Source organism: Diabrotica undecimpunctata, chromosome 1 (assembly GCF_040954645.1).
Source record: "Diabrotica undecimpunctata isolate CICGRU chromosome 1, icDiaUnde3, whole genome shotgun sequence".
In the NCBI taxonomy this organism is placed as follows: domain Eukaryota; kingdom Metazoa; phylum Arthropoda; class Insecta; order Coleoptera; family Chrysomelidae; genus Diabrotica; species Diabrotica undecimpunctata.
The window spans coordinates 161,600,172-161,615,381 of record NC_092803.1 but is presented as its reverse complement, the minus strand read 5'-3'; the positions used below and the strand labels follow the sequence as shown (position 1 = coordinate 161,615,381).

Below are 15,210 nucleotides of genomic sequence, written 5' to 3'. Positions count from 1 at the left end.
GCTATCTTAATTTTATTCACTGCCTGCATGCTGTCTTAAATAGCTTGCTTATATCAACACCATACCAATCTCGCAAGTTCTTCAACCATGACGTTCTTCTTCGTTTTAGACTGCGTTTGCCTGCTATTTTTCCTTGCATGATATTTTGTAGCAACCTATATTTGGGACCTCTCATTACATGTCCGAAATACTCCAGTTTTCTCTGCTTGATGCTTTTTATGATCTCAGTAGTCTTGCTGAGACGTTCTAGTATTGTGGAGTTTCGAATCTTCTCCACCCAGGAAACTTTTAAAATTGTTCTATAGCACCACATTTCGAAAGCCTCAAGGTGATTTAGATCGATTTTATTCACAGTCCAGGACTCGACACTATAAAGTAAGACCGAGAACACGTAGTAGCGAAGTAGGCGGATCCTCAATGCCAATTTTAGGTCTCTGTTACATAACACCTTGGACATCCTTCTAAAAACCGAATTGTTTTTAATACATTTTATTTTATTTTGGGCTATTGGCTTTTAACAATACAGCAAAACAAAAATAGACTAAGATGGTCAAAAGAGCACAAAGATTGGACTAAGTTGCAATGGGATTCAATACAATGGAGTGATGAGTCCAGATTTGAAGTGTCTGTTGGAGACTGTAGAAGTCGCGTCATTCCCAGGAAAAATGAAGCTTCCCATCCCGACTGTCTGAAGAGAAAAGTCAAATTTCCTGCATCTGTTATGATCTGGTGTAGCATGTCGTCTAAAGGTGTGGGAAAGTTACATTTTATCGATGGGATTGTAAACACGGACAAATATTTGAATATTTTAGAAAAATCTCTTTTACCGGTTATAGAGACTTTGTGGCGCGAAATGAAAAAAGCTTTGAGAAAACATCCTGCCAGGTCCGTCAACGAACTGAAGAAAAAATTGCAAGAAATATGGTACTCGTTTACATTAGAATTTTGTCAGGTAAAACTATGCCTCGAAGTTGTGGATGTCATTAAAAATAAAGGGGATATAACTTAGTCGTAAACTTTCACATTTTTTTTTGGTTAATATTACATATTCTATGCGTTTTTTAAATTTATTATTATTCTGTTTAATCAATAGTTTTCATTACGTTGTAAAATATTTTTTATAATTAGGAAATTCAAGCATGTTGTCCGATGCATTAAAACTTCTAAAATTTACGCTACGCTTTTATTTTTGTTCTCTAAAATTTAATTTTTTCTTATCAATCTAACGTTGGGCTAACTGATATAGGAAGGGGCTCGTATTATCTATAAATATAGACATTTTGGTACTATAGACATACATACTAAAAGTTAAAAGAACTAACCCTATGTTAAGAAATGATTTAGCGGCATACTTATCTGATTAAAAGTTACGCGTTAAATCAAATAAACCTACAGCTATTAAAAGCAAAACTATTGCGAATTTAATTACGAAATGTTGTTATTGCTGTATTAATTTTGATTATGAAACACATATTAACTACAATTTTTAAATAAATATATTAAAGAGTTTCTAAAGTCGTCATAGCTTGATTAAAGTTTCGATGTAAAGAAAAACCTACGTAAACGGAGAATAAAGACGTTTTCCAGCAGATTTCGTGTCAATTTAATATAGCGATAAGTGTAACGAAGCAACGATTTATATTCTTTATTCGGGAGTTGTATGCTCAATCATTTTTATCAATAACTGCCATCTTTGCATTTTGTCCAATTACTTTTTTCGTCTCTCTGGGAACCGGCAATCTGCTAATTCGTATCAGTTGGTGAAATATTGGAGATGTTTAATCCCTTAAATATTTTTTAAATACAGGTCATTGAAAGTGTTATTGAGAGGTATAAATATATATGGCGTGTTTCTAAAAATACGCAAGAAGATTTTTAATAAAAGCACGAATATAAGTTAAAATCAATTCGTTTATTGATTTCGTCTTTTAAGATCGACTACCGACAATTTAGTAGATATAGAATCACATATTAATAACGCATTCTAAAACAATCAAAAATGTATTGCAATTTATTTTGATTTGCACAAAGCATTTGATATGGCTTGGCATCACATGATAATTTCAACACTGGAATCATGGGGCTATCAAGGAAATATCCTTGCTTTTATTAAAAATTTTCTCCTAAATAGAAATTTCAAGGTAAAAGTAAACGGTCTTCTATCTAATGTGAGATATCAAAAAAATGGTACACCCCAAGGCTCGGTAATCAGCCCGACGCTTTTCCTCATAGCTATTAATGAAATAATCAAATCAATGAACAAACCCATTCAAGCGATATTGTACGCGTATGATCTTATAATATTCTTAAATGGAAACAATGTACAGAGTATGGCCAAATTACTACAAGATCAACTCGATAAATTTATAGCATGGTCTAAAAGGAGTTGTTTTCAATTTGCTTTATCTAAAACTTGCTGCATCATATTCTCAAAGAGATCGAAACAGATAAAAGAAATACCTACTTTAAAACTTGGGGGTCAGACACTTGAATATGTAAATACAATTAAATATCTAGGTTTAATATTTGATCAAGCTCTAACCTGGAAGGACCACATCAAATATATATCAGCTATATGTCAAAAAAGACTAAACCTCTTGAAGTGTCTTTCTGGTACGAACTAGGGAGGGGACGGTAGAACTCTACTCATATGATCCGCTCCAAGATCGATTATGAATGCCACGCTTACTCGTCTGCTTCAACAATAACTCTAAAGTTTTAGACACCATTCAAAATAACTCTCTTAGAATAATAAGCGATACATTTAGAACAATCAATATCTTAAGTCTTCAGGCCGAACTCGGTGAACTACCATTAGATTTAAGAATACAGGAATTAATGCTCTCATATGATATAAAAAATGATATAAATAATAAAATTATCAATAACCGATAAATATTATGTTTTATGTCCTCGTATTTAAAAGGCGTTATTGTATCAATAAAAATGTACATTAATTCAAATCATTCTAATCCGTTGATACCTACTGTTGGTTAGTTTGTGTTTTATGTTATTGTTAAAAGAATTTGTTACAAAGTTTGGTTTCTTTAATAAGCTAAAAGCAGCTCCACTAATTTTCTTACTTTTACTATCCGCTGTTTATATATGATTTCTTCTAAAAACGAATCATGAATATTTCCAGTGCACTCTACACGTATACGTGTACATATAAGTATTTGCTTGTCTGAGATCCTTGTAGAGCCGTTAAGGTTGATCTGCACCCCGCAAAAGACAAACTACACATTCAAAAAATTTGAAAAAATTTGAGAAGGTATGTGATAAATAGAAATATTTTGACAAATTTTGAGAAAACTTCATGTGTTCGTTTTCGAAAAAATTTAAAAAAACTACTTTTTTCCAGGTATAAAGCGGGAAAACCAAACATACAATTTTTTTACAACATAAAGATATAATACTAATACTTGAATTTTTTGAAAATTTTTGAATTTACAGTTTTGCCACAATATAAAAAAATTATATGTTCCGGCTTATAATAAAGCTACCGATAAGAAACCGGGCAAAATTTAAATAACAACATATATTAAACTGTAAAAGTGGAAAATATTTGCAATAAAACGTTGAATATTTTTCCAAACATATGAAAAATCTCGTTAAACAAGAATTACGTCTTGAACTGCCGCCATCAAATTCGATATTCACAGATATCGCCGCCTAAGTACCTACATAATTTCTTTGTCGATGACAGTGTTTACATAACATGAATCATTTTTATCATCACAACGATATGTGTGTATGGAACCTTATTTTTCTAATAAAAATATGTTCCTGCAAAGGCGTAACTGTGATTATTTGATAATCCTACATTATACGTCACAAAAAATTAAACAAAAATCATTAAAACATGTTTTTTAATAAATTCACTGTATGACCAGCATATATTATATTCCGACTGACACAGCAGAGCAGTAAAATATTATTCATAAAGATTTTGTAACAGATATCTTCGCATATTTGCTCTACTATAGTAATAAATTTATCAGCTTTAAATGGTAAAGCGTATTTGATAAAATTACTGTCCACACAACTTGGCAATCAGCCAATGGATATAACGATAGAAAACTGTAATATATATTTGAAAATATTACACAGTCATCATGTTGAAATCTACAATTAAGTTAAAAAATTTACCACAGCAGCATGCCTCAGTAGAGCCGTCTCTAGGATCAGAAACAAATTAATGTAGGGTACAGATCAACCTTAAATGCGTTTGGCTGTCTTAACAGACATTGGCCTAATGGATATATCTCCTGATCTACTTCGGCACCCTGATATCTACGGGATGAACTTTCGTCTGAAAAATGTTTGTTATTATATACTCCTAATTTTTTTTATCTATATTGGATCCATCAATGTACCACACAAATTAATCTACATACAGCTTTGTTTAAGCAAAATCAGGCGTTGGGTAATTTTCATGAAGTACTTCAAATATAAAATCAATTTTAAAAGCTATATCGTTATTTGGTTGGCTCAAGGCAAAGAAACAGTCCTTTCAGTTGTAGTCCTTTCTTGCCCGTTATTTTTGGTTGTACTAAGTAAACCGTATGTTGGTTGCAAAAAAAGATTTTATATGATCTGATCGCTTCTTATTTATTATTTTTCTATTTTTTTATTTTTTATTATTTCTATTTTTTTTGGTATATTTCTTATGTTTTTATTATTTATTTATTTTTTATTTTCAGATTTCTCTTTCTTACTTTATTTTTGATTGGAGAATACGATGTTAATGGAAGAAAGCGAAGAGTAACACGAAAATTCTAATGGAAAAACCCGATATACAAGTGCTTCGGAGAAAGTTTCATAGGAACGTTAAACATTATAGGGAAGAAAATCGACCCGGACGAAATTTATATCCATTCCTCTCACACCCATGATAAATACTGGGGATACAATACTATCGAAAGTTTGCACAAGCCAGTCTCTAAAGAGGCTGAATATTGTTCACGCCCGGTGGGAAACGGATTTCATCAAAAACGCATGTTTAAAACTTAAATTTGGTACTAAACCAGGAGATTATCATAGCGAAATGAATTATAATAATTATAAAAAATGGATAACTTATTTCTAACATACCAGACCGCATTGTTGTGGTTATAGACAATGCACTATATCACAATGTCATCATTGTGTCAAAAACATAAACATAATGAAGCATTAGAGAATAATATGCAGGTAATAAAAGACCTAAGAGTATAAGAAATTTCGATAAAAAAAAAATAAAGATAGAAGATTATACAGAATGGCAAAAATTTCAACGAATTCGCGGCGTCTCTATTAGAACATCGCAGTTATCCAAAGATCCTTTTACATGTATCAGTAATAAACAAAAAATACATTTTATCAATAAAACCCTTTGTATTCAATTATCTTACTTATTTGGTTTCCGTGTAATTTTCATAGTTTCATAATGTATATCCTCAATGATGTCATGTTTTATTGACGAACTTGATGTATTTTTAGTAGCAGTAATCATAAAATGGCAAATGTCCGTATCCAGTCACAATAAAAATGCATTTTCGTGATTTATCGATCAAACTCATTTTTTAACATTGTCAAACAGTCTTTAAGAACTTGCATGCTTTTAAATTTATATTACGGAAGTCTAGACATGCGAGACCAAAGTTGTATCAAACCAATTTATTTTAGTTATTTTGTATGGGAACACTGCAAATTTATTGCAGATACAACAGAACTGAGTAGTTATTATCTAATTGGTAGACAATTCTTTGTTTATGTAGTATTCTCGCATTGATTTTATATATATATATATATATATATATATATATATATATATATATATATATATATATATATATATATATATATATATATATATATATAGGGGAGAGTTATACCTAAGACGGGAACACCTGCACTGGAAGATGAAAGCTCGCCATTCAGTCGTATTGTCACGTAAACGACACGAGGCTAGCATACCGGTAGCGTTCGTCAGAACAAGTTGTTAATGTTTAGATATTTTTTTAAATTTATTTACGTACAACATTATAGTGAATATAGCGTTAATGGTAAGTATCTGTGAAACTTAACGTTATTAGTCAATAACAGAGTTTATAGTCATTGCATTTCACTGTAAAGTATTTGCCACTAAAGCTTTTGTTTAATATCGGTTAAGATTTTTACAAAATGGGTGCAAATCTCTTAAGATGGGACAAACTTAAACTTCCTAAGTCGGGACGTCCCATCTTAGGCACTAAAATATGGCTACAGATATTCTTCTTATACCTGCCTACTTTTAACTAATTAAATCATTAATTACTCATAAATTCTTACATAAACGGTAATTCATTCTAAAAACATTTATAAGTAGGGGTTCAGTAATTAGATTATACCCAAGGAGGTCATAATATTCTAACCTTGATTATAGCTAAGTAAAGATAATGTGTCATTAAAAAATGTTTTATTCAGTGAACTCTATATCTCGTAAGTGGCACTGATATATTTTTCTTTTACAGATAGCCAAATAGAAATCCAAATTCCTATTACAAAAGAAAAACTGATCGTGGAAACTGATCCGTTCAAAATATGATTCTAGCTGTACAAAAAGTTCGGAATAACGAACTATCGCTTCGAGAAGCTGCTGACAGATATAATATTCCTAAAAGTACTCTTCAAAGACGAGTTACAAACAAAAATAAAATCGTGACCGAAAATGACAAATATCTTGGTCGGTTTAGGCAAATATTCTCAGTTGAACAGGAACACGAAATTTTAGATCATATTCTTGAAATGGAAAAGCGATTTTTTGGAATTACTTATAAAGAACTTCGTTGTCTGGCATTTGACTTTGCCCAAGCCAATAATATTGCTAACAATTTTAATAAAAATACTCGAATGGCCTCTAAAAAGTGGGTTTATGGGTTTTTGAGTCGACATAGAAATATTTCTCTGAGAAAACCAGAAGCAACCTCATACGCTAGAGCTACAGGATTCAACAAGGATGCAGTCCAAAGTTTTTTCAACAACCTGAAAAGTATTTATAATAAACATCACCTCACTCCAGATAGAATCTGGAATATTGATGAGACCGGAGTGACCACCATCCAAAAATTATCTAAAGTTCTTGCTCAGAGGGGTAAAAAGCAATTGGGAGGTTTAACAAGTGCCGAAAGAGGAGTTAATGTCACTATAGTAGCTGCTATGAGTGCAAGTTGCAATTTTCTTGTGCCTGCTTTTATATTTCCCAGAAAGAAAATAAAACCAGAGCTGATGGGCAATGCACCTAACGGTAGTCCGGCATTCGAAGGAGTGCAAAATTATTATTATTTTGGACGGCCATTGTTCACATACAAAAAGTTTAGACGTTATAAAATTCTGTCGCGAGAATGGTATTATTTTATTATGCCTGCCACCATACTGTACGCATAAAATGCAACCCCTAGATGTTTCGTATTTTAAATCATTTATGAGTTATTATGATTTGTACCTTACTAGATTGCTAAAAAATCATTGTGGTCGTACATTTGGAATATATCAAATCTCAGGGGCTGTTGCAGAAGCATTCTCAAAGGCATCTTCTGTACAGATAGCGACAAATGGATTCTGAGTAACCGGAATTTGGCCTTTTAATGAAGACGTATTTCAAGACTGCGAATTCGCTCCCTCTAAAACGATGGAACAATCAGTGGACAATGAAACTACATCACAGGTCAATAAATTGCCCGTAATGATGGCTCATACCGAAGGCGTCAATCAAGTTGAAATGTATGATAATCCTATTCCTTCAATCTCAAAACAGTCTGTTTTAAGGTCACCTAAAGATGGCGATTCCGAAGATAACAGACCGATACAGAGAAGCCAAATCATTCCTATCCAATTTCCGACATCCAAGGTAAAAGTGACTGATATTAGTCCGCTACCAAAGGCACAGAAAAAGAAAGGTAAGACTTCTTCTAGACATTCTCTGAAATCCACGATACTCACAGAATCGCCGTATAAAAATGAATTAGAGACGTTGCAATCCACAATCCCTACTAACAAGGTTAAATCTGTGAAACGAACTGTAGTTATGGACCACAGCGCTCGAAATGCAAATATTAGCAATATCACAGTCGTCACTTCAACTAAAGATGATTCAAACTGCATTGTATGTGGAAAGAAGTACTCAGAGAGTAGTGAAGACTGGTACAACTGCAAAATATGTTCAAATTGGGCTCATGAGTCTTGTGGAGTAATGGATGATCTCTATTTTATTTGTGGAAGTTGTATAGAGTAATGTCCCTTTTTGAGAAATCCAACGGACCATCTTAGGATTCCGGTTTCTCATGATGGGACATTCACACTTTCTTTTTAATAACAAAAAACGAAGCATATTTTTTATTTTTTATTTAGTTTATATCTAAAATGTGTTAATAATTATAATAAAGTTTCATTTTATTACCTCAACTTTTTTTTAATATCTATAGATTTTCAAGTATTTGTTATAAAAAAAAACTGTCCCAACTTGGGTGACTCTCCCCTATATATATAATTAATATTAAACTCAACACTCTTCCGGGTTGAACCGTGTAGATTATCATTGCGACAAGCTTTCGACTTTTTGATGTCTTGTTCAGGGCTTCCGAGGTCTCAGTCTCCCGTGCCCACAAAAACTACTACACTGATCACTAACCAATGCATTACTTCTATTGGCAACACCGGACAGTTCATTTATACCGTCGATGGTGACGTGGTTTGGGTGTAGGTTGGCGTGCGGGTTAGCGTGGTGATCGGCGCGGGAATTGGCGCGGGGGTTGGCGCAAACATTTCTCATAATAAGATTTTAATTGGTGGGTGAAGTGGACGATATTTTTTTATGAGAGGTCTCCATGTCGAAGGTAACCGTATGCCGTCATTTCATTTACTGAGACAATTTGGCCTTTTTTCAATTTCTATGACTTCTCGGATAATTCTTTGTTTATAGAAGCGGATGGAGAATATGGTTCTGGAGTTTTCAAAATCAATTGTGTGACCTGTATGAAGATGGTGTTGACCTAGAGGTGAAATTGAATCGGAATTGCGAACAGAAATGGAATGTTCATAAATCCTATTTTGGATTCTATGATTTGTTTGGCCTATGTAGGGTCGGAGGCAGTCTACACAAGGAATTTCATAAACTCCGTGTTGCTCATTTAGAATGTCTTTGATCAGACAAGAGATGGGGCAAGTTTTTGTTGTGGAGTAAATATTGTCTTTATTCCTCTTGATTTAAGAATTTTATCGATTTTGTCAATGACACCTTTGATTTAAGGAACAAAAGCTTTCGTATGATGACGGGCTGAGTGTTTGGGTTAAGATTGAGTGGAAGATTGATGTATGTGAATGCTCCTATTGATGTGATTTTCGTGTAAATCGTTTTGAATGAGAGCTTGTTTTAAATTAGACAGCTCAGCGGGTTTACCTGCATCATTGCAAAGGCGTATTGATCTAGAGACAAGGGTATTAATGACTGCATTAATTTGTGAATGTTGATGAGAGTTGGCATGCAAGTGACCCATTGGTATGGGTGGGTTTTCGATAAACAGAGTGATAAAAACCCTGGAATTTTTCTTTATGATAACGAGAAACGGTAGGGATGAATCAGTTTTCATCTCCATCGTGAGCTGGATACTAGGATGTATACCATTCAGTTGGATTTGAAAAGACACCAAAGCATCCCTCCCATGGGGCCAATTTGAGATGGAATGCAAAAGTGATATTTTACCCTAAAACCACATGGCTGACACTTGAAATACGACGGGTTCATAGTCGTATATAAACTGCCAATACATTTACAAACAACTCAATTTCTTAAAATGATGATGAAAAGGTTGCCAATGTGAGTCCATAATACCAGTATATGGGAAATGAGTCAATACTCACAATCTTAAGTAGTTTAGGTCTTGGCAAAAATCTTGGGAAAAATTTACCATCATTAAATAATAAAAACAACTTAAGATTGTGAGTATTAACTCATTTCCCATATACTGGTCAATTTATTAAGTTGTGACATATATTCAAGAGATCTTTTAGATTGATCTTATAATTAATCCAATTTTGTTCTTTTTTATGTGAATCATCTCCAATATACATCTTTTGTTGTAGTTAAAATCTGTACATTTTTAAAATCAAAAGAATGGCTATTTTCTAGAGAATTCTTAGCTAAGGCTGTAGTGTTTATTTTGTTGGTTTGTACACTATGGTTGTGTGCAATAATCCTTCTTTGTAGATATTGGCGTGTTTGCCCAATATTATGTTGAATTGCAGTCTTTACAATTTACTTAAAAAATATCCTACTGATGATCTTTTGTAATACACCATTCTGATATTAGGCATTTCTTTCCATGTTATCAATATTTTTGTTTTTCAATATTTTGTGTAAAATACTAAATTTTTTTCTAGTAATGTTAAGATATATTAAAATAATATTGTAGATCTTTTTCATTTAGGCACTAGAACTTAACCCCAGCGAGAAGAACGCCCTTGTAGCGAGAAGCAAGTGTTACATTCTTTTAGGTCAACCGAAAAATGCCTTGGAAGATGCTGAATTAGCACTAAAAATCGACAAAAATTTTATCAAAGCTATCTACCAGAAAGCTGAAGCTCTTTACTACCTTGGGGATTTTGAACTAAGTTTGATGTTCTACCACAGAGGACTGCATGTTAGACCCGATCATGAAGGATTTAAACTTGGGGTTCAGAAGGCACAAAACGCCATAGAAAATGCCATCGGAAGTTTTGCTACATTCAAGAGTATTGGAAAGTCTATCAAAAGTACCCCTACTACACAGCCAGAAGAAAGCAGGAATGAAAGTAAGTACACGCATACATGTAGTTGAGAGATTTCAGATCATTTTAAATGTTAGAAATGATTTGATATAACTAAAAAATAATTCATTGTGATGTCCAAGAATAGGTGTATCATTCTTTAAAGGTAATATTAGCTCTTTGTGATGTCTGTTTAAAACAGATCTAGAACTTTTCAAAAACTTGTATTCTGATAAAAACTGTCGTTACTTATCAAACATGTCCATAGCTGATCAAAACGATTGTGGATGTGTTTTTGACATGATCAGAACCTTATTTATGCACATAATAACATCTATCTGTGATTAAGAAAACTCCATAAAAAGGTGTTTAAGAGATCTAAAAAGATCATAACTTTTAAAAACCCTCAAACATGATCAAATAACTAAAAAGGTAACGGAAATATTGGGGAAAATCAAACCACTTAAACAAAACATATGGTTTGTCAAGGAGTGCCAAGAAGCAACATATAACAAAAGTAAAGCATACCTAAAGACAAATTAAGCTGGACGAACAAAAAAAATAACAAAGGAGGAATGCCGGTCTTAAGAAGAGAAGAAAAAAGATGGAGAAGGCAATATGCTTGCTAAGTGTTACGGCCTCAATCTTAAACAGATGGATTGAATTTTTCGACGCAAAATTTAATGGCCATCATATCAAAGAAGTAGATAACACACTCGCAGATCGAAATGATTGGAATCTATTCATCCCAAACGAAAGACCATCTACCATTAAAGAGGTTGCTCAAGGCATTAAAATAAGAAATCACCAGGAACTGATCAAATTTGCAGTAACCTCTACAAGATTGGTGGTGACGCCCTGCTGCGGACACTGCATAAACTTTTACTTCTTGTCTGGCAAAATAAGATCATGCCCTGTGAATGGTCTCAAGGCATGATATGTCCGTTACATAAAAAAGGCGATCAGCTCCAGTTTGACAACTACAGAAGTATAACCCTGTTAACAACTGCTTACAAAATACTAGCAAATATTCTCTACGAAAGGCTAAAGGTTTACACAGTGGGCATAGTTGAAATATACCAGGCCGGATTCACTCCAGAAAATCAACAATTGACCAGATTCCTTCAATAAGACAGATCCTCGAGAAAACATTAGAATTTAACATTAAAACCCATCACGTATTCGTCAACTTCAAATTGGCATACGATAGTGTCAAGAGAACAATACTATACCAATCAATGCGTAAGTTTAGTATACCTTATCCGATTTTTTAGGATGACAATGTCTAACTTAAAAGCCAGTGTTAGGATACAAGGAAAGAATTCTATAACTTTTGAGATAAAGGACAGACTCAGACAAGGGGATACCCGGGATTGCCTCGTATTTAACATTGTCTTGAAAAAATTAGCCCGAGACACACGAATTAGAGACCGCGGTACTATTTAAAATAGATCGATACAAATCTTAGCATATACTGATGACATTGACATAATAGGGTGTGTCAAGCGTGATTTTGTACAATATTTCCTTGAATTGGTGAAAAAGGTAGGTCTAGTCACCAACGAAGACAAAACCAAGTACATGTTGGTTACTAAGGATCCTATAGCAAATGAAGAATGGGAAACAGCCTTTGGAAGTCATATGATATGACATACGGGGCAAAAACATGGACTATAACGCAGAATAATGAAAGATTTTTGGGAATATTCCAGCGAAAAATACTCCGCAAAATATATAGAGCTATAACCGACCAGGGGCAGTGGCACAAAAGATATAATTTCGAATTATACCAACTCTTTAATGAACCAGATGTCGTGACATTCATTAAAGTACAGCGAGTTAGATGAGCTGGACACATAATACTAAGACCAGATAATGCGATTGTTAAAAACTAACGACAGGCATTAGGTGGTTAGATTGGAGACCGACTTAGGGAAACTAAAAATCAGAAGATGGCAACACGTCTGTAGAAACCAAACAGAATTGCGACGAATCTTGGAGCATGCCAGGTTCCACAGAGAATTGTCAAGCCAAAGATGATGATAAAAGATGATTAAAACTAAATAAATACAGATGGCTGCCTTTCGAGTCACTTCGAGTCTCTCACCATTCCTCTACACGTGTTTCGACTTTTAAGTTTCATCAGGAAAGTCTTTGTGAGAGGACTGAATTGAACCGACGCATAGAGTCCAAACGACTATTATTAGTAAAATAATTCACCAGTATATGCTAACAGCAACCTTTAACGAGCTAAACCTTACAAACGTTGGATGGAACATTTGAAAAAGTTATCTTGTACTTGTTTTGGCTCTAAATCTAGATAAGGAAATTATGTAAAAATCTTTAATATCTTTATTATAACTGGATGGAAATATATCATCATCATCACACTATCACACAGCGTTTGTAAAGCATACTGTTGAACATCATAATCAATTGCCTCCATTTCTACAGATCGTGTGTCGTGTATATCCAGTATGTTGTAACCCACTTTATATTCACCGAGTTGGAGGCCTACCTGTACTTCTAGATGTTTAATATCTAGGATGTCACTCCCTTATATGTTTAGTTGACCGTTTAGTACTTCTCCGAGGATTGATCTTTCCATGCGCCTTTCAGATCAATTCTCGGCGTGACAAAAAAAAGACAAAATACGGAATCAAGACTTAAGGAAAAGAACAGGTATCAGTGATGTCGTCGAACGTATAGCCAAGCTGAAATGGAATTGGACAGGTCACATAGCGAGACTGAAAGGCACAAGATGGACCAAAAAACTAATTGACTGGTGCCCACGAGAAGACAAACGCAGCAGAGGACGACCACCAACATACTGGATGGACGACATTAGACGAATATCCAAGAAATGGCAACAAGAAGCACAGAACCGTGAAGAGTGGCGAAAGATGGGAGAGACCTATGTCCAGCAGTGGACAGAAGAGGTTGCATGATGAATGATGATGATTAGTACTTCTCTGTAATCGCGATAGAGGATATACGAATTTCAAGAATATATACTTCTGCTCACGCAAGCTCCTGATTTTTTGCTCCTACCAATATCTAAAAAAAAACAGATCCAAATTCCACTATTATTATATCCAAATCTTAACGATGCTCTTGAGACTTTGGACAAAATTCCGATGAATCTCAGCCTTGTTCCCGTACGCGGGGCTCTACAGGAATCGAGCAACGGTTGTCAGCTACTCGTGGGAATAAATATAAATACCCACCAACATTCAAGGCAAGCACAGTGGTTAAATGCCAAAAACCCAACCACTGTAAACTAACCCTACTTAAAGTGCGTCAAAAAGATAAACCTCAACATCGCCACAAATAGTTCTTGGTTACTGTATACTAAGGAGATATTCGTAGCATTGAAAAAAAAACTCTCAAAAGTGAATTGGGATATTCTGGGGATTAATGAATATATCAAATTTATACTATAAACAGCTAGCAAAAGTACGTGTAAACGAACAGCTGTCAGAAGAAATTGAAATTAGACGTGGAGTGAGACAGGGATGCGTATTATCGCCAATTCTTTTTAATGCCTACTCCGAAGAGATCCTGAAAACACACTCTTGAGGGTGAAACAGCTGGAATAAAGGTAAATGAAGTTCCCATTAACAACATTAGATATGCGGACGACACTGTGATAGCCGAAAATATTAAAGATCTTCAGAGACTGGTGACCAGAATAGCGGAGTATGGAAAAGGGTACGGTCTAACAATGAACGTCAAGAAGACGAAATTTATGAGAATATCGAAAACTCAAAGAAATAACGAGAATCTTTTAATAAACGGAACCAACGTCGAACAAGTGGACAAATACGCATATCTGGGAACAATGATTAACTCCACAAATTATTACATTCAGGAGATCAAAATCAGAATAGAAAAGGCTAGAGCAAATTTCAACAAAATGAGAAGAGTGCAGGGGATTTCCAAGTACAAGGTATTTAAAATTGGAACTAAGAGTTAGGTTGGCGAGGTGCTATGTTTTTTCGACTTTGTTTTATGGAATGGAATCTTGGACCTTACATGCGACATCAATGAAAAAACTGGAATCATTCGAGCTGTGGGTGTATAGAAGAATTCTGAAAATATCGTGGACAGAACACGTCACAAACAAAGAGGTTCTGAGAAGGATGAATAAAGAAATAGAAATTTGAAATACAATTAAAACAACAACAACAATTGGAATATCTCGGACATATTACACGTGGAGAGAAATACACCTTGCTCCAACTGATTATGCAGGGAAAGATCCAAGGAAAGAGAAGCATAGGGAGGCGTAGAATGTCATGGCTGCGCAACCTGAGAGAGTGGTACGGATGTACATCAAATGAACTTTTCAGAGCAGCCGTCTCAAAAGTCCGAATAGCTATGAGGATTGCCGACCTTCGCCGCGGAGATGGGACTTGAAAAAGAAGAAGAAGGGTATTGGTGAAG

The 15,210-nt window shown here is 34.3% G+C and overlaps 1 protein-coding gene across 1 annotated transcript in view; it reads left to right on the top strand.

Moving 5' to 3' along the window:
* LOC140432445 (outer dynein arm-docking complex subunit 4) overlaps window positions 1-15,210 on the top strand; it is a 32,257-nt gene that overhangs the window by 14,773 nt on the left and 2,274 nt on the right. Inside the window, exon 3 of the mRNA XM_072520354.1 lies at window positions 10,446-10,809. Within this exon, the coding sequence (XP_072376455.1) occupies window positions 10,446-10,809 (364 nt within the window). The remainder of the gene's footprint in view (window positions 1-10,445; window positions 10,810-15,210) is intronic.